The sequence below is a fragment of the Sardina pilchardus genome, chromosome 18 (assembly GCF_963854185.1).
Source record: "Sardina pilchardus chromosome 18, fSarPil1.1, whole genome shotgun sequence".
NCBI lineage: Eukaryota > Metazoa > Chordata > Actinopteri > Clupeiformes > Clupeidae > Sardina > Sardina pilchardus.
The window spans coordinates 31,861,365-31,879,755 of record NC_085011.1 but is presented as its reverse complement, the minus strand read 5'-3'; the positions used below and the strand labels follow the sequence as shown (position 1 = coordinate 31,879,755).

At 40.9% G+C, this 18,391-nt stretch overlaps 1 protein-coding gene and 1 long non-coding RNA gene across 3 annotated transcripts in view; one reads left to right on the top strand and one right to left on the bottom strand.

Moving 5' to 3' along the window:
• LOC134064353 (hyaluronan-binding protein 2-like) overlaps positions 1–18,391 on the bottom strand; it is a 100,473-nt gene that overhangs the window by 63,986 nt on the left and 18,096 nt on the right. For both annotated transcript variants that reach the window (XM_062520272.1, XM_062520273.1), the window contains 3 exons: positions 9,776–9,947; positions 1,047–1,135; positions 578–959 (listed from right to left, as the gene is read on the bottom strand). In XM_062520272.1, the coding sequence (XP_062376256.1) occupies positions 578–959; positions 1,047–1,135; positions 9,776–9,947 (643 nt within the window). The remainder of the gene's footprint in view (positions 1–577; positions 960–1,046; positions 1,136–9,775; positions 9,948–18,391) is intronic.
• On the top strand, positions 5,534–6,787 carry LOC134064358 (uncharacterized). The gene is made up of 3 exons (XR_009936294.1): positions 5,534–5,853; positions 6,372–6,530; positions 6,675–6,787. It is a non-coding gene; the product is annotated as an uncharacterized LOC134064358 (long non-coding RNA).

The window sequence follows — 18,391 nt, the reverse complement described above, 5'->3', positions numbered from 1 at the left end:
ATACAGTTTGAAGACCTTTGACAATAGGATTTTGTAAGGTTGTGTTTACACTTTATTAAGATAAAAATAATTCATTTACATTCACTTCACTCTGATTTTCTTATTGCTGAGGACTACTAGATTATAACCATATGTGTCACTTTTGCATGGATGTTTTCAGTTAGACAAAAAACTAAGAAATCTAAAGTTGTAGTAAACTGCCTCAGAGTGTCTGAAAGGCCTCAGACCTGGAAGTGTTAAGACAGATACCTGCCTGCTGGAGCAGGGTTGGTGCCACATCTATGCACCTGGAGAAGGATTTAGGAGAGTGAAAACCCAAACAACTCCCAGACTTTGTTTTTTGAATAAAGTGTGGGTACGTCCTGTGGAGTTATACTGGGAACTGTTGTGATGTGTTTGTGGTAAAGATATGTTATGTGTATAATGTGCGTGCACATGAATTGCATAAAACAGAACTTGATTTGTGAGAATCACCTGTTCATAAATTAAGTAAAGCCCCCGACCCTACTCCAGATTAGATTTTGACAGTTTAACAGACTATTCTAATAGTATTGTCATACTGTATGTATTTACTTACATGCAGTGGGCAGCTGTCAGCATCCAACAACTATGAATAAGAACCGCTCCACAGATATGCCTGAAATCATGATTTGAGCCTTTGAGTCGCACCTGCAGAGAAGCTTGCCATGGATGGGCGCCTGGGATAGCCTTCATACCACCATAAATCCGATTTAACATGCGCCGTGGTTGAGGCTTACCACAGGTGGCAAACTGCCTAATTGGCTCAGTGATATTCCCGTCTTGGGCTGTAGTGGCTTCAGTTACAAGCATAGTAGGCTTCACTGGTACAGTGGTGGGTTGACTTGTAGGAGCAATAGTAGGCTTCACTGGGGCTGTAAGTGTAGCTTTTGGATCTTCAGTGATGGGTTCGGGCTCAGTGGGATATGTAGTAACACCATCTGTGAAAAATGTAAAATGTAAAACACAAACTAATTTCTCTAATAAATATGTTTATGATGCCTTTCTGAAAAAAATCTAAAATATACCTGAACATTTCCTCACATCGCAGAGTTCCCATCTTAGTCTATTCCTTCTTCTGATGAAGCACCAAGGTTTAACCTCACCATCTGGATTTCTGAGTTAGACAGTGTGACAACAATTATGATGGAATTATTCATTGTTGCACACAACAGCTTTTAAACTTGAATATTTTCAGCTTTATCTACTCCTCTTTTGACGGTGAACTACACCTCTGTCCAAAAGTATTAGAACACATGCTTAAAGTCAAATATAAAATCATCTTTTGGAAATTTATCTTAATGCCTTAAATGAAACAATGAGGAACTATTCAACCTTTAAGGACATTCGAGTTGGACCGTGCATTTCACATATGATGTGTGGGAATTTAAAAGATAATTTTTCACATTAATAAAGTTCTGTTTTTCGTTATACTTTAAAAGTTATGTAAGTTTTGTGCGAATCCGTTCAGTGGACTACATCTCTCGTCTCAAACGATGCACGTCACCAACTAGCAAACGAGAGGCTGGTTAGTTAGCTAGCTATTATGCTAGTTAACGGTTACATCTTGCTGCCAGCTAAGTCACTTAACAGTAGTGTTTGTACAGTCTATGAATGAAATACAACTTATCTGATGTGTTTAATCCTCTGACTCATGATATTTTCATCGGCAAGGGGGAAGCTCAAATAAGACCCGTTGCTGGCGCCAGTGGCTGTGAATTGGTCTAACGTCACTAACGCGACTGATGTGTTTGTAGTCGTTGGAAACACGATCTTTCACAATGTTGTAATTCACTAGTTACGACATACTTTTCAAATGTCTTTACATGAAAAATTGTCATTAAAATTGACAAACATCATATGGGTAAATCAAGGCACAAGACAATCGGGACCAGAAAATAATTTATCTTTCTCCATTGACTGCCATTAAAAAAAATCCAAAGATAGATCCCATGGAGGCAAACGGAAGGGGCGGGACTTCGGCTCTCTATAAGGATTGGAACGCCCATGTTAAATTCCCATAGAGGATTTTTATTTTTATTTTTAAAGGCCAGCTATTTCATGGATCCAGGACACTATGCACCCTGATAAAGTCCCCTTGGTCTTTGGAATTCAAATAACCCCATGTCAACACTTAACATACTAAGAGTTTAGCATGCTTTATGTCAGTTATTAGCTGTTAGCTAATTAGCTGGTTTCATTCTCATTGAGCTCAATGCAATTCAAACCAGCTAATTAGCTAACAGCTAATAACTGACATAAAGCATATTGAGGTCACCGAGTACTGTCAATACAAAAAAAAAAAACTATTTTACCTAGGTCGATTTCCTACAGCCAGCAGCTTCAGTGCTAGACAATAGGCGGTTTTCCATCGACAGTGAACCCGGTGTTGAACTGGGGCCGTTCGATAGTCTTTGAACCATGGTGCTATCTAGTGAACCAGCCCCCTTTTCCACCAGTTTTTTTTTTTTTTTTTTAAGTATATTTTTTTGGCCTTTTTGCCTTTATTATGATAGGACAGTGAAGACGTAGACAGGAAGCAAGTGGGAGAGAGAGATGGTCCTTTTCCACCAGTTTTGAACAGAACCAAGCATGCGTCATCAACAATGAGTGTTGCATGCAAAACAAAAGTTAAAGGGATATCCCACCATTTGGGGAATTAAGCTAATTTTCCACCTCCCCTTGAGCAAAACAATTTACCTTTTTCCCGTTCATCCAGCCGTTCTGTGAGTCTGGCGATACAACTTTTAGCTCCAGCCTAGCATAGATCATTGAATCGGATTAGACAATTAGCATCTCGCCTGTCAGGATGGTCAGGTCGGGAATGAAGCGTCGTAACAATTTAGCATCCCCAGGAACAAACGTAGCTGACTGACATCACCTGGTGCAGGTGCTTCAAGTGGCACGCACCTTCTCTGGTGATTTGTGGAGTCCAGCTGTGTCAATGATACAGTGGGTATAGTAAGTATTCACACCCATGCTAAAGTTGACTAAAACGAGGAATATAAAATCATCTTTTGAGAATTGATTGTAAAGCCTTAATTCAAAAAATGAGTAAAAATAGCCCCACATCATCACATACCCTTCACCATAGCTAGAGATTGGCATGGTGCTTTTTCCAGTTAGCCTATTAGCCTGTTTGATGCTCATTGAGCTCAATGCAAATCAAACAGGCTAATAGGCTAACTGGAAAAAGCACCATGCCAATCTCTAGCTATGGTGAAGGGTATGTGATGATGTGGGGCTATTTTAATTCCAAAGGCCAAGGGAAATGTATCAGGATGCATAATATCCGGGATCCATGAAATAGCTGGCCTTTAGAAATAAAAACATATAAAAAATCCTCCTGTTCCTATGGGAATTTAACATAGGGGTCAAATACTTATGCAACCTGTATTTAACCCTTTCATGCGCAACGTCCACATGCGTGGACAGTAACTTTAACTCTGTTTTCTACTTATGTATCATGTTGATATACACCAATCCACTTCAGGGCAGTTTTAGTAGGTCCTTGGCAATATATTAACAATATGTATCATCTTATATTTGGAATATTGACTGCTTGATGACATCATCAATTCAACATGAGTGACAGTAATGGCCATATGCTGAATGCTCCAGGCATATCTGTAAAAATCTAGTACTCAAGAAGGCAAAATCACGTAAAAAAAAATATTATGCTGTACAGGAGGGTGTGTTGAACAACTCTATGTTTTCAGAAATTAAATCGGATGTAAAATGGAGTTTATAGACCCTAAAAAGCAACTGTCCACGTATGTGGACGTTGCGCAACAGAGGAGTTAAATGGCCAAAAATTAGATTTTGTAACTAGGACTTTTTTTTTCTTTTTTTTTTCAAATATGATTTTAATTGCTTTAAATTACTAAGAAACAAACATTTGGTAAACATATTTATAAATAATGACCTAATTACATGTGGTAATGCCAAGGTGGTATGGTAATATGGGGGTAGTAGAGGGGTGGGTGAGTAGTAGAGGGGTGGGTATGAGAGTACCAGAGGGGTGGGTGGATTAGTAGTAGAGGGGTGGGTAGTAGGGATGTAGTAGAGGGGTGGTTGGGTAGTGGTGGTAGTAGAGGTGGGTAATATGGGGGTAGTAGAGGGGTGGGTGAGGGTTTGTGAGCAATAATAGGGGTAGTAGAGGGGTTGGGCGGGTAGTATGGAGGTAGTAGAGAGGTGGGTGAGTAGTATGGGGGTAGTAGAGGGCTGGGTGGGTAGTATGGAGGAAGTAGGGGGCCATAGTTTCCACATTTTCTGTCATTACATTTTATTCTTTTTTACCCCTTTGTTGCGCACTGTCCACATACGTGGACAATAACATAACTTCTATATAAAAGCATATTTTTAAAAAATTCCAACTGATTTTCAATATTGGGCTCATATAGAGTAATAAAATCAATACTAAAAAAATCTAGACACTTTTTTTCATAATGCGTGCATGAAAGGGTTAAGGAAGAACATTTATCTATTTACGATACATTCTTCACAAAGAAAATTAGTGCCCTTAGCGGTTTGATTTTTACTCATTTTTTGAATTAAGGCATTACAATCAATTCTCAAAAGATGATTTTATATTCCTCTTTTTAGTCAACTTTAGCATGGGTGTGAATACTTACTATACCCACTGTATGGCCCAAGTATTCCACGGACTCCTGGAAAAACAGGCACTTCTCTGACTTGAGATGCAGGCCTGAGATGCCTAGGACTGCATCAAGAGTTTTGAGGCCCGTTTGTTCGTCAGGACCACTGATTAGGATGTCATCCAGGTAGCAGTGCGCATATGGCAGTCTTGGTCCTCTTATGCTACTCCAAAAGGGAAGCAGGAATAGTCCTTTTTGTGTAGAGATCGTCAGCAGCTCCCTACACTTCTCTTCTCCATCTGTAGATTCAATGAGTTTAACTTACTGAAGTGTTGACCTCCTGCTAGAGGCAAAAAGGTCCTCAATACGTGGAATTGGGAACTTATCCAAGCAGAGAGCTGGGTTGAGGGTAAAGTCTCACTGTGCCATCCTTTTTGCTGACAGGCACCACAGGCGTGGCCCATTCACTACGCTCCACTGGTGAGATCACTCCGAGCTCAGTCAGTCGTTTCAGTTCGGCCTCAACTCGAGGTCGAAGAGCATAGGGCACGTTCCGTGGTGGGCAGAACTTGGGTACACTGCTCGGTCTAATAGTCAATGTGGCTTTAATTCCTTTCATTGTGCCTAGATTTTTAGAGAAAACAGCTGAGTGTCTTTTTAACACAGCCTCCAAGGTGTCTTTCTCTATTTGCTCAATTGCATGTACAGTCTTTACGTCTCTCCAGTTCAGTTTAAGAACTCTCAGCCACTCTCTACCAAACAGTGCAGGTGCATCAACTTTAAGTACATACAAGGACAAATCAGCACATTGCTTGTTTAATTTTACTTACCTTCCCAGATAGCAAGGTGACATTGATATGATGTTGATTTTCCATCTAAATCATCATTTTGGTTGAGATTGAAATCTCAATGTAAATAGACATTGAAACAGCATTACAATCCTGACAAAAACCCGACAGTGCAAGAGCATTGATAACAGATGCATTGAAACAACATTGGTTTATAGTTCATATTGTCATAATCGATAGAGCATCGATATAGCGTTCACTTAAAGACATTGAAAAGTCGTGGATTTATGATTGACTGGGAAATCTTGACGTGGTGATTGAAAAGTGGTGGGTTTATAGATGACCGCGCGACGACGTTTAAATTGTTTGCGGGTCGGAAGATCATTGGGAGCAACAGTTCAGTCAGACCAACGGTGTTCAACTCTCTCTCAAGTTCGCCGCTCCTAATGGTAAGCAAGCAGCTTTATTTATCTAACGTTAATGTTTCATTGTGAAATTGTACTAGGCTACATCAAATGTTCACAGTTTATCTGCATCGTACTGTTACGACTTACAAACAGACTCATGCTTGTTTAACTAAATAGGCTAGCTAGCCTAGCACTGCTACTTGTTTAAGTTACGACAGATCATCATAATGTTAACATTACTCGGCAGTCTAATTTTTAATTAGGCCTAGCAGCTACTTAAGTTCTCTGTAAGTTATTATTCGTATGATTTACATAAAATATTTGCTACGTTACGGTCAAAATGTTAGGCTGAAGATGATGTCCTGGTTAACGTTAACGTGTTGCGAACTATGCAACTCCGTGAGTCTAACTTAAAAAACGGAGTTATGCTAACACCATCTTCTAGCAGCTATATATTCTATGATTATTCTTAAGGTTCACTTGTAAGTAGCCATCAGTTTTAGTTGAACACATTTCTCTAACACTGTCTCTTCCCTTCTATTTCTGCCTTCTCACTGCAGCTGGATGGTGGAGGATGACTAGCTGCAACCGGGAGGTTTATGGATGAATGGATGGCAGTGAAGCACGAGCACACGTGGATTTCTATGTGAAGAGTGGATAAATAAATTGCACTTGCCTTTCAAACTGAAGAAGTTGTCCATGGCCTACCTACGTTTTCAGTAAGTTATTATATTCGTATGATTTACATAAAATATTTACTATCGCTGTCAAAATGTTTCACTTAGGGTTGCTATCAGTTTCAGTTGAACACATTTCTCTAACACTTGTCACTTTTTTCTTCTATTTCTGCCGTCTCACTGCAGCTGGATGGTGGACGAGGTGGGATGCTATACAGAATGGATGGCAGTGAAGCACAGCACACGTGGATTTCTGAATTAAGAGTGGATGAATAAATGCACTTGCTTTTCAAACTGATAAGAAGTTGTCCATGGTTATTTGTGCAAGCTTGTGTAGCCTAAACCATACAGCCTAAGCTTCTGGCTAGCCTAATTTATCCTGGCTGTAGATAAAGCAGGATATGAATTTACCAATATTTTGCCTGCTTAATTCTGGTTTACTGTGGTTTAATATCAATTGAAATACCATTGAAATCACGTTGATCTTTAGTTGGGCTGTAATTTCAACGTTGTTTCAATATTAATTTTCATTGATACAGCATTGAAATTCCATTGATTTGTAATTACACTTTCAACGTTGGTTCAATGATAATAGAGGGTGCAAAATGTTGTAGAATCAACGTTGCAGTGCGATGTTGATTCAATGATTCAAGTGTTGACGAGGTAATGTTGATTCAACGTAGATTCAATGACTAATTGCTATCTGGGTTGATTACCCCTTCTAGTGCCAGAGGCTCTCCAGTGTATAACTTTAGCATGACATCCGTGGGTTGACTTAGCGTGCTTTTGTAGTGTTCCCAAGGAATCAACGACACAGCAGCCCCTTCATCCAGTTCCATCTCCACTTTCTTTCCATTTACTACAGACAGCACTGTGATTCGTGAATATTTCCCTTTTTGCGACATGGAATACAGTCCCAACTCACAGTCAGTGTCAGATTTTGTCTTCACTTTCACTTCCATTTTTCCCTGCTTCAAACATGATGAATTCTCTTCTTTCTATCTTTTAAACTGTGCTTAATTGCATTACCTTTCTCCGTTTTTGCCACTTTCCGTTTCCATTCTCTGTCTTGGCTGCTTTTGGCTTTGCTCTTATACATGCGTTTAGTGTGGCCTTTCCTCCCACACTGGTGGCAGTCACAATCTTTGTGCCAGCAGTCATCATCAGTATGATTCGTTTTACCGCAACAACAGCATTTTTGGGAAAACGCTGCATTTGTGCGAGCCGCTTAACTGCTGCATGTCGCGCACTGCAGTCTCAGCAGATACTGCGTAATCCACTGCTTTCTGAAACGTGAGATCTTTCTCCGTCAAAAGGCGCTTCAGCACTGTTTCACACGTAAGTCCACAAACAAATCCAAAACAACAATACCATAACCGGGTGTTATACCACACTTTGAATACTTATGTCTGCACTTTTATCCTCTATAGTATTGACTGATGCTGTAGTTATTCCTACCTAAAGCCTACCTTACATTGCCAGACTTTGCAAAGATTTGGAAAAGATTTTTGAAAAACTACAGTCTCAGACCCTCTCACATCTAGAGACAATTCATTGAGTTTTTAGTCACAGGCCAGTCTCAGATTAGGATTTTGCAAAGACTGTGGGTCACTATTTACAAGACTGCTCCTAGATTCCTTCAAATTATTTCCATCGTGCAATAGGCTACACGTCATCATTCACAGGAAATCACATGATTGATATGAGTAGGCTAAGTAATTTTTTCGCGTTTCTGCAGCATTGTTTGATGTGTGACATCACTAACAGATATAGAGTTGTTCTGTCACGTAGAACAGCCGACTAATAAATTATAAGAAATGAAATAACAAATAATCATAAAGGCTACAGCTGTCGCCTATTTTGCCCCTTCCTGTTTCATGTTCGCGCAAGGTTACTATTGGTTTTTAATGTTCACGTCACTATTTGCATGAGCCACGACTGAAAAGACTTCCGATAATATCAAACATGTTTGATATTGTCGTAACGGCAAAACTAGAAAAAGACTGCCTCCGACGGACTTAAAACAGCTAAGATTGGCACCTTACACTAAACGATTTAGATGACGGGAGCGCGCTGCGATTTCAGTACAACTCCCAAGATTTCCGCCCGATTGTGGAAATTTCGTCGCCGACTGTTAAAACAGACCAAAATCGTGCAATGTAAGCCAGCCTTAAGGTAGCCTCTACTTTTTAGCTTGAATTTTATTCCTCATTATGTAAGTTGGTCTGGGGGCAGTGGCGTTAGTGGTAGTGTAGTTAAACAGTCAAGTGTCAGTTATAGTCAGGTGGTTAAGTCTAGGGTCAGCAATACTAGTTGTAAGTGTTATGAGAGATGTTCTCTGAAGAACTAGGTCTTCAGAAGTGTTTTGAAGATGCTTTCCATCAACAAGGAACAACAGATGAAAAAAGTTTGGAATGGCCTGAGCATACCAGTGGCAGATCTACACGTTGTTCACCTGAGGAGCACAACAGTTGGGTGGTAGCATATGCTTGTATGAGGGCATTCATGGGAGCAGAGCCAGAGATTACTTTGTAGGCAAGTGTTAGAGACTGAATTTGATTCGGGCAGCCAAAGGTAGCCAGTGTAGCTGGATGAGCAGTGAGGTGACATGTGCCCTTTTGGGTTGGTTGTAGACCAGGTGCGTCGCCTGGTCATCTGGATCATCTGCAGGGGTTTTGCTACACAGGCTGGGAAACCTGTCAGGAGGGCATTACAGTAGTCAAGCTGTAAGACATTGCCTGTTCCAGGAGTTGGGTAGCATCTTGAGTCAAGTAACTCCTGTTTTTCCATATGTTGTAGAGTGCGAAACGGCACGACTGGGCAACCGAGGCAACAAGATTGTTGGTTGTCGAGAACGTCTCCTACAATTCTTGCCATTCATGTAGATATGTCTGAGAGGCAATCCGAGATCTGTGCCATCATGTGGAAAGGACAGATAGAGCTGTGTGTCATCTGCATAGCAGTTAGTATGAGAAGCCATGCGAACGGATATTCAGAAGTCCACGTCATGAGAACACTATTTCATGAACTTCAAAGACACTGGTTTGGTTGAGACCATCCTTAATGAAATGCTTGTGCTTGCTGAGCACTAGAGGGCAAACCAGATATGAATGGCATAGAGTGCAAACTGAAGCTAAATCCCTACAGTTGTCTAGTGATGGATCTGCCCAAAATATTTATCGGACCATGCTTAGTTTCAGGGAAAACTGGCCAGTATGTTATCGTAATCCTGCATGCACACAGACAAACATACAGTATAAACCAGGAACCAAAACTAAGAAAATTACCTGCAAAAATTGTGGGGACCCAATCCATCTGCATCTTCATAGGCAGTAAAGGGGTTAACTCCTTTGCTGAGAAGAAAATGAGAGTTCCAGTATAGGCACTCGTCTCCATCTTCAGTTTCAGAAACTTTACCATGGTATGACTCTCCATCTCCTTCATAACAGTCATCTGGACCTGTTGCATAATATATAAACATTGGTTGGATTCTATTATAAAATTTCAACTGATGATGTTAATAATACAAGAGCAAGTTGATTACCGAACTCTCCATCTTTGGTGCCCATTGATAGTAACTTAAGCCTCATTTGCCAATTGACTTGTACACACAAGATGGCAGTGGTTGGAAGAAGAGCAAGGTAATGCATTGCATAAACAGTTATTTTTTATTCCCTTTCTTTTCACTTACAAAGGAAAAAATACAACCATGTATGCACTCTTTGATTACATTATTATCACTTTTTATCACTGAAGGACTGAGTGATAACAATGATTAACTTTGAGGTAGCAAAGCTTGCCACTAGCTTGGGGACTACCAAACTTATAAGCTTATGCATTGGAAAACCTAATAGCAACTTCAACTTACTTCGGCAACAATAATAATAATAATAATAATAATAATAAAACTCAATTTACTTTATCATTTAGAGCAGGGGTCTCCAACCTTTTTTCCTCCGAGAGCTACTTTGACAAATTGGACATGGCCGAGAGCTAGCATGCCATGAAATGCAGGCATTCTCTCCGACACTACTGCTGCTTCCGCAACGGCGGCTATTACTGCTGCTGCTGCGTCGGTGAAGGCCATACATAAACATCATAGGAAGACCCGCCAAAAAGAACAAAAGACTCCTGCTTCCTCAATGGCGTCTACAACTAATCGCCGTAATGCTACCGTTGTGGATCCACCAACCACCTAGCAAATAAACCTTCATGCCCTGCTGCTAAAGTGACATGCAATTCATGTGGAAAAGTGGGACATTTTTCGAAAATGTGTCGGTCTGGACAAAAGGATGTGCGTGAAATAGTCATTAACGAACTGACTGTGCTTTACATGACTGATACTGTGCAAGATAAAATTCTCTGTACTGTGCAAGTGAATGCAAATAGACATTCTCATGATGTTGAGCTAATTGTAGACACAGGTTCATTAGTTTCTATTATTCCAGAGAGCACTTACCAAACTCTCTTTCCTAAATGTGAACTTTCTGAGCCAGCAGTGAACCTGTTAAAGGGTGTTAAAGGGTGTATGCATGCCACAGTTACTCATGATGGGCATTCTACTACAGGCTCATTCATAGTTGTAAATACACATGCGTATTGACGGCACAAAAGTTGTTAAAACTAACAGCTCTGATCATTCTACTGCACAGAGGACACCTACTACACCAAGCACAATACCACAACTTGCACCCGAGATCCAGGTACAGGAGATTGGCTATGCAAAGGGTTTGTGCACAAAATTCAAAGGTGGCCATTGACATAACCGGTCCTTTCCAACGTGCTACCTGGGACTGTCGTTATGCCATCACCCTAACAGACTATTACAGTAAATGGCCAGAAGTAGCATTCACCTCTACAGTCACAACGGAGGTGATTATCTGATATCTAGCTAAAGGCTGGTCTGTTTAACAGTCGGCGACTAAATTTCCAAAATTGGGAGTTGTACTGGGAGTTGTACTGGAATCGCGGCGCGCTCCCGTTAGCTAAATCGTTTAGTGTAAGGTGCCAATCTTAGCTGTTTTAAGTCCGTCGGAGTCAGTCTTTTTCTTGTTTTGCCGTTACGACAATATCAAACATGTTTGACAAAGACGAAACCTTGTCTGGTTTCAATTATAAAGTAGCCAGGATTTCATGCAGCATTTTACAAGCTACCACGGCTACTTTCTAAAACAATTTTCATTCATTTAGGGAAAAGCATCTAGGGTCTAGGCTACCTCGGAAGGATAAAGAGAGCAATAGGCTAAAATTATGAGTGAAAGATGTTCTCCGTTTTGCGAATGTTGTAGGCTATGTGTAACTGCCAAGGTTGATTTTGTTTTGTATGATTTTGGTTGTTGTTATAATTTGCGATGTTATGTTGTGTATAATTTTGTTTACCTTTTGTGTGTGTTGAATCAGCTGATAGGCCTAAGGGTCAATTTAGAACATGTTCCACACGGACATTGGAAAGTGTTGCACAGCTCACATGAGGTGCGTTCAAATTCGCAAACATAGGCGAACTTTCGAGGTGAACATGTTTTCTTTGAACTGTTAAATTTGAACGATTTGGTGTTAACCTTCCATTCTAACAGTAATTGCATTGTTGCGTTCGTCAAACTCACGTCCAGTTCCACTGTATGTTCGCGGCGCACCACCTCCTCAGACTGTTTGCGATTGTTAGCAAACGTTCGCCAAAAACTCAAGGCTAACGGAATACTGTTTGCGAATGTTCGCCTATGTTCGCCTAAGTTCGGTGAACTTGAAAGCACCTCTGGACGGCCGAGTGCTGTGCGTGAGACATAACTCGTGGTCATGTCGGCATTCCACATAGTTTAAAGACTTTTTACACTGGACCTTTTAAGCTTTTTTATACATCGCAGGACTTTGGGGTTTTTGTTTCTCATTCCCTCATGGTGTGTGCAGCCAGCGAGGTATGTGGACTTATTTGCTGAATGATATGTGATTTGAGTGTGTTTTATATTACCTTTTAACTGAGTGAATGTATTGTGTTTAATACTGAACTCTAGCAGTTCGACGGTGGACGAAGACTAATTAAAGAAAGAAAATAAACCACCCGTAACTGAGAACTAAAGGCCTTGCGTATTTCCTGAGGGAGTGACAGTCGAACTCGGCACCAGTAAGCAAGCTACACCGTCTGCAAGCAAGTTGAACCCGGAGCAGAAGCTGCCCTTGACGGCCTTTGTGGAGCCCGTTTTCGAGGTTGGCACAAGCCGACCTGGGAGCTAGTGTCGCGCTCAGCCGAATGCCTACGTGACGGCAAATTCTAAGCGGAGTTTGGATAGAGTTTGGGTTACAACTGTTGTTTAAGACAGGTTGTGTCTTAAAGCACCTTGAACTTTGTTCATTGAATTGAATGTTGAAAATGTTAGCTAAGTTGCTTAAGTCCATGGACAATTTGCATTCATGATTGAACTTTTACAGGCTAACTATATGCTTTTTGTAGTGTATTTTGCTCTAGGTATAGACAAGTCTTGTTTAAGGTAATGCTTATTTTATTTAAGGGACAGTAACCAGTCTTAGTTCATTTATTTGGGTATTAAAAATTGTTCTCTCTTTTTTATTCATACTGATTATTCTCCTAGTTCAACGGAGCCACAGCAAACAGCCAATTCTAACACCCAACCAGTAGCACAAACCTCGTAAAAGTGAAAGATCCCGTACATTAACTGAAAAGGGTAGGGAATTACAGGAAAAAAAGCTAAGTGGGCTTCTGCGCCGTTTCTACTTTATTTATAAATGCTGGAAAGTTCTGACCAAGGTAGCTAAAAAATCTGTCATGAGACAGGTTACTAGTAGCATCCTACAGGACAACTTAAGTCGAATGCAAAAGGAATTAAGTGATCTTAATAAAGTTTACGATGCATACAGAAGTATTGACACTCCATCTCATGACCTACGCTGTAAGTTGGATAAAAGTACATCAGTCACTAAGATTGTCACAGAGAATGCTCAGATTCAAATGCAAGGAACAGACAAAGAGATGATTTGGCCTGATGCTAATGCTAATTCCAACGCATCATTTGTTAAAAGACAAGAAGCTGCTGCTGAGTATGCACAAGCTGTATTGAGAATCAGGGCAGAGCAAGAGCACCGCCAAGACAAGCTCCGAAGACTTGAAGCTGAGGAGAAGCAGATGGCTGCAGACCAAAAAGAAGCTGCCCTTGGTTCATCTCCTACAGGAGGAAAAGGAAGAAGTTGAACGGAAGATGGAAAGACAGAAACGAGATGCAGCCTTCTTGAGGAAGCAGCAAGTGTCAGGGTTGCGACACAGACTGAAGACCCAAATGCAGGACAGGACTCAGAACTTAACACAAACTTGACTTTACTTGTGACCATACCACAAACAGAACAATCGTGACGTACATAAACACAACACAATGACAAGGCAAAGACTGAGGGCTTAACACTAGAAGCGCGGTGCAGTTCTGACCCACTTATACCTAGAAGCGCCGCGCCCCGGTCATTTGACCGCTTTGACAACCTACTAGAAGCGCCGTGCTGGTGTGAACTACTTAAATCGCGGCGAGGCGGTCAAAAGACCGCTGAGTCCTTAGACTGGGAGGCTGTTACTTACACATAACGACAGCTAGATGGCGCTTCGTGCACGAATCAAATCGTTCGGTCATAAATTTGTCAGACCGTGATGTTGATAGTCTGTGGTTGTTTCATTATGACACAGCACGTTTGAGTTATCTGTTCATTTATTTGTGTTGATTTGTGTTGTTTGAGGTAAAAACTCTGGAAGAATTCTTGGACAAACCTTAAGCAAACTTGACTTTCAACTTTTTCATAGTATTTCATCTTTTATATTTCGTTTTTACATTTTGTATGCTACTTAGAAATGTTATTTATAGGCTATTTTAAAACGGAGGCATATTCGTTCTGTGATTAGGAGCCTGACCCGACGGTAGGGGAAGGATGAAAAGTCTCGACCCAACACCGGTGTTGTTGGATCTCGAGATCCGTAACCAGCAGTTCGGGTTTGGGCAGATAATCTAAGCTCTAAAATGAATGGGTGGCTAGTTCTAATTCACTCCCCAAATTCACTTATTCATTTAATAGGTAGCCTATAGGCTATGTTCGCGCCGCCGAAAATGATCGGACCTGGAACAAAGAGCCTAGCCTAGTCTGGTTTCAATTACACAGTAGTCAGGATTTCATGCCGCATTTTACAGGCTACCGCGGCTACTTTCTAAAACAACTGTCATTCATTTAGGGAGAAGCATCTTGTAGGGTCTAGCTACCTCGGAGGGAGGGAGATAGAGAGAGCAGCTATGCTGAGCAGGCATAGGCGCGAGAAGTAGGCTAATTAAAAATTATGAATGAAAGATATTCTCAGTTTTGCTAATGAGTAGGCTATGTTTCGATGTCTACTGAAAAAAAGCTATAGGCCTATTGTTTCTACAATTTAAGCTAACTTCTATGTGAATTCGTGATTCAGCATTGAGACACATTTTAATGGCCCAATCCCAATGTCCGGACTCACGAACTCACGGACTTTGGTGCGCGTTCTCGCGCAATTCGTAAGGGTTTAGGGCTGTCCCAATGTCGAATTACAACGGGCGGGAGGGTTTGAGTACAGACTTACCGAGCCCTTTCCGTGAGTCTGCATCGGTGCAGACTTAACCTAAGGGAATTACCCACAGTTCAAAGTGTTGTGACGTTTACCGCGGAGATCATAGAAAAATCCGGAAATGAAGGTAAACAACAGCGCGCACGACACACGTGCATGGTGCAAATGTTAGCAACGTCTTTGTTAGTAAACATCGCCAAGGTACATGTGATCTCGTGAAGTGCTGTCCCAATCCCAAATACCTATCTGAGCCTATGTGGCCTCACACACTCACTCACTTAGCACCTGAGATCAATTAAGTCTGTGAGTCTTTAGTTCTTAGTCTTTAGGGCTGACATTGGGATTGGGCCAATGTCTTCAGGAGACAGAGCTGTAGACCACTGGTTAGAGCTTCGCCCCCTACGCCCAAGAGTTGCTGGTTCGATCCCCGACCTGTTTATGACAGAAGTTCTTTTGAGCAAGGCATCAATAAAGTATATTCTATTCTACGCACGCTGGCGAATTTGAACATTCTGAAACGTGCATATGCGATGAAACATGATTGTGCATTCTTCCACGAGTTGCATGTAAACAACAAACAGCCAGCCTACAGCCTATGCAGGGGGCAGAGAGAGGGGGTGGGGGTGGGATGTCAGTTGTCAATGCCGTAGTGATGTCTGTAGCCTTAGACCATGTCCACACACGTAGCAAAACGATCCCCCCCCCCCCCCCCTCCGTGAACTGGTTAGACTTGTATGGGGGAGGGGTAATGATCGGTTTCAAATAGGTTTGCAATGGATAGTGTGTTATGTATAGACCCCGAAACCATTTGCTTTGAGAATAACGGCTGGCTGATGAAGTTAGTGGCTGGCTAGCTGGCTCAGCCAAAACCTAAATGCTGCTGCAGCCGCCAAAGTTTTCATGGCTGATAATGGCTTTAGTTGCCACTTCATGTCTACAGAACATGCAGCTGAGTCCTGTGTAGCCTATCGTAGCAACGAGCACAATACTGATGTGGTGTATCCAGTGGGAATCGTTTATAGGCTATCGTTTATTTTTCGCGTGTGTCTCTATGATATAATTCTTTTTAGATGCAAAAAGTCTAACTGGCTTAGCCAAAGTTTGTCAGATGGCGGCTCAATTTGGCTTAGAAAATTATTGGCTGGCGAAATTATTTTTCGTTAATGGTAAACAGTATTGGGATTCATCCGTTTATTTCAGATAGTTTGTTCGACGACGTTGAAAAACGGTCAGTGAAGTCAGTCAAGCTGAGCTACAACATTTCGCTCGTGGCGGGATGTGAACCCAGACTTCCTGCGTACTAGTCAAGGGAGTTAACGTTGCGGCACTTAACGTTTTGTACACTTTAGAATTGGAGACAGCATAGGGTAGCACGGGTCAAGTTCCCTTCAACGCATCAGAATGCGTAGGCTACATTCGCTTTATCAACATTCAAAACACAGCCTTGGTGAAGTCTTTGCATTTGCCACAGACAAGTCACTTGCATGTCTGAAAGATCGCAGAAGTTTTGTTCCCTGACAGTTTTTAGTTTGAGTGCAGTTAATCTATGAATAGGCTATAACATTCAGTTATCGGCTGAAAATAATCAAGTTGTTGCATCTTGTCATAAATGTACCGTCAGAACAATCCAAAAAAGTGCTGAAACTTTGACCATTGTGATTCAAAATTGACTTGCCTATTGCTGTGACAGATAGGCCTAACAGTTTTGTTTTGGAGTCGTGGGAAAGACAAGTAGCGGGCTTCTGCGATGTTTTCCGAGGGAAGAGTGCTTTGGAAGGCTAATGATAAGGTTAATAATTCCTCCCAATAATATCAAGCTTTACATGCAGTTTAATAAAAACAACTATCTAATCGTAAATTGTTTTTGAACAACAGTTGTAACTGGCAGCTTTAGACCTTTAGACACTCCTTTTAGGGGAGTCTAACAACAAGTCTACCTCCCTGCCCCCACTGAAGTTTCGCTTGCTGTGAATGATTTGTTCCCTTGCTATGTGTTTAATCATTCAAATGCTTACTTTACATTTGGCTTATTTCGGGGAGATGTCATTAATATCATGATATACATGTATTCTTCACCACATTTATCATTCAGACTCAATCTAAAGATGAGAGTTAAAAAGAGATAGACCTACACAGAGAATCGAAACCCGGTCGTAGGCGTAGAAGGTTAGATGCTTAGCCCTACACCAACAGATTCACGTACAAGAACAATGAGAGAGCTAGTATTGAGCCACCCGCCGCCACAAAAACCTGGAATGAATATCATAATAGAAAATAGTTTGTACATTTTACCACTGCAAATCGCCTCCATACACTATGCCATGTAAAGGAAAAATAGTTATTAAAATAAATAACATAATAGGCTACATATTGCACATATATAAACTATATGTTTTATGTTAAAATATTATCCTCATGCCCGACTGACAGGAACCTTATGGGAACCCTTGCGACATCTGCTGTGAGAAAAGAGAATAGCAGCCTGGAAAAACATGGCCGAACGCAAGACTCGCATTGTTGTGAAATAAGTAGAGGTGAGCATAGATTATTTTTTTTTAATCTAGATTAATCTCACTGTAATCTTGAAATTAATCTAGATTAATTTTAGGTGCACAAGCACAAAATTTAGGTGCACGCACATTTTTCATTGCATCGCCTTTAACGCTAAAAGGTCACCTTTCTATAGCTGTCCCCAGAGGAAAGAAATTCTTAGAATGAGATCTCTTTTGTTTCTCATTTGTTTCTCCTAGACAATAATGAGATCACAGTGATACAAAAATGAGATTATTGCCTTTGTCTCACGCTTCTCAGGTTTGTCTCGGGAGCCAAAGAGTTATGTTATCTCAGTGTAGACTCCCTTTGATTTATAAATGAGATCTCAATTAGGTCTCAAATAATGCTCAGTTTTGTCCATGTTGTATGTGTCATATTTTACTCAGGCTGAGTCACCAGAGAGCTCTCCTTGTAAACTTAAGAAATTCTCATTTAAGTCTCTTTGGTAGATCTCGTGTTAGGCTCAGTGTAGACTCCCTTTAATCTACTAATGAGATCTCAGCTATGTTTTAAATAATGCTCAGTTTTGTCTCATTTATATGTCTCATTCTTTACTCAAGCAATTCTCATTTAAATCTATTTGGTAAATCTCAGATTTCGCTCAGTCAGTTCCATAAAAGATTCCTCAACACATTTCTTACCAAAAGACATGCTCATCCAAACCTATTTGTTTCAAATTAGAAATTAGTCTCTATAAACACAATACCCAAATACAGACAGGCACACAACTGCAAGCCACACTCACACACACAGCACAGCTCAGGGCCAGAGTGGG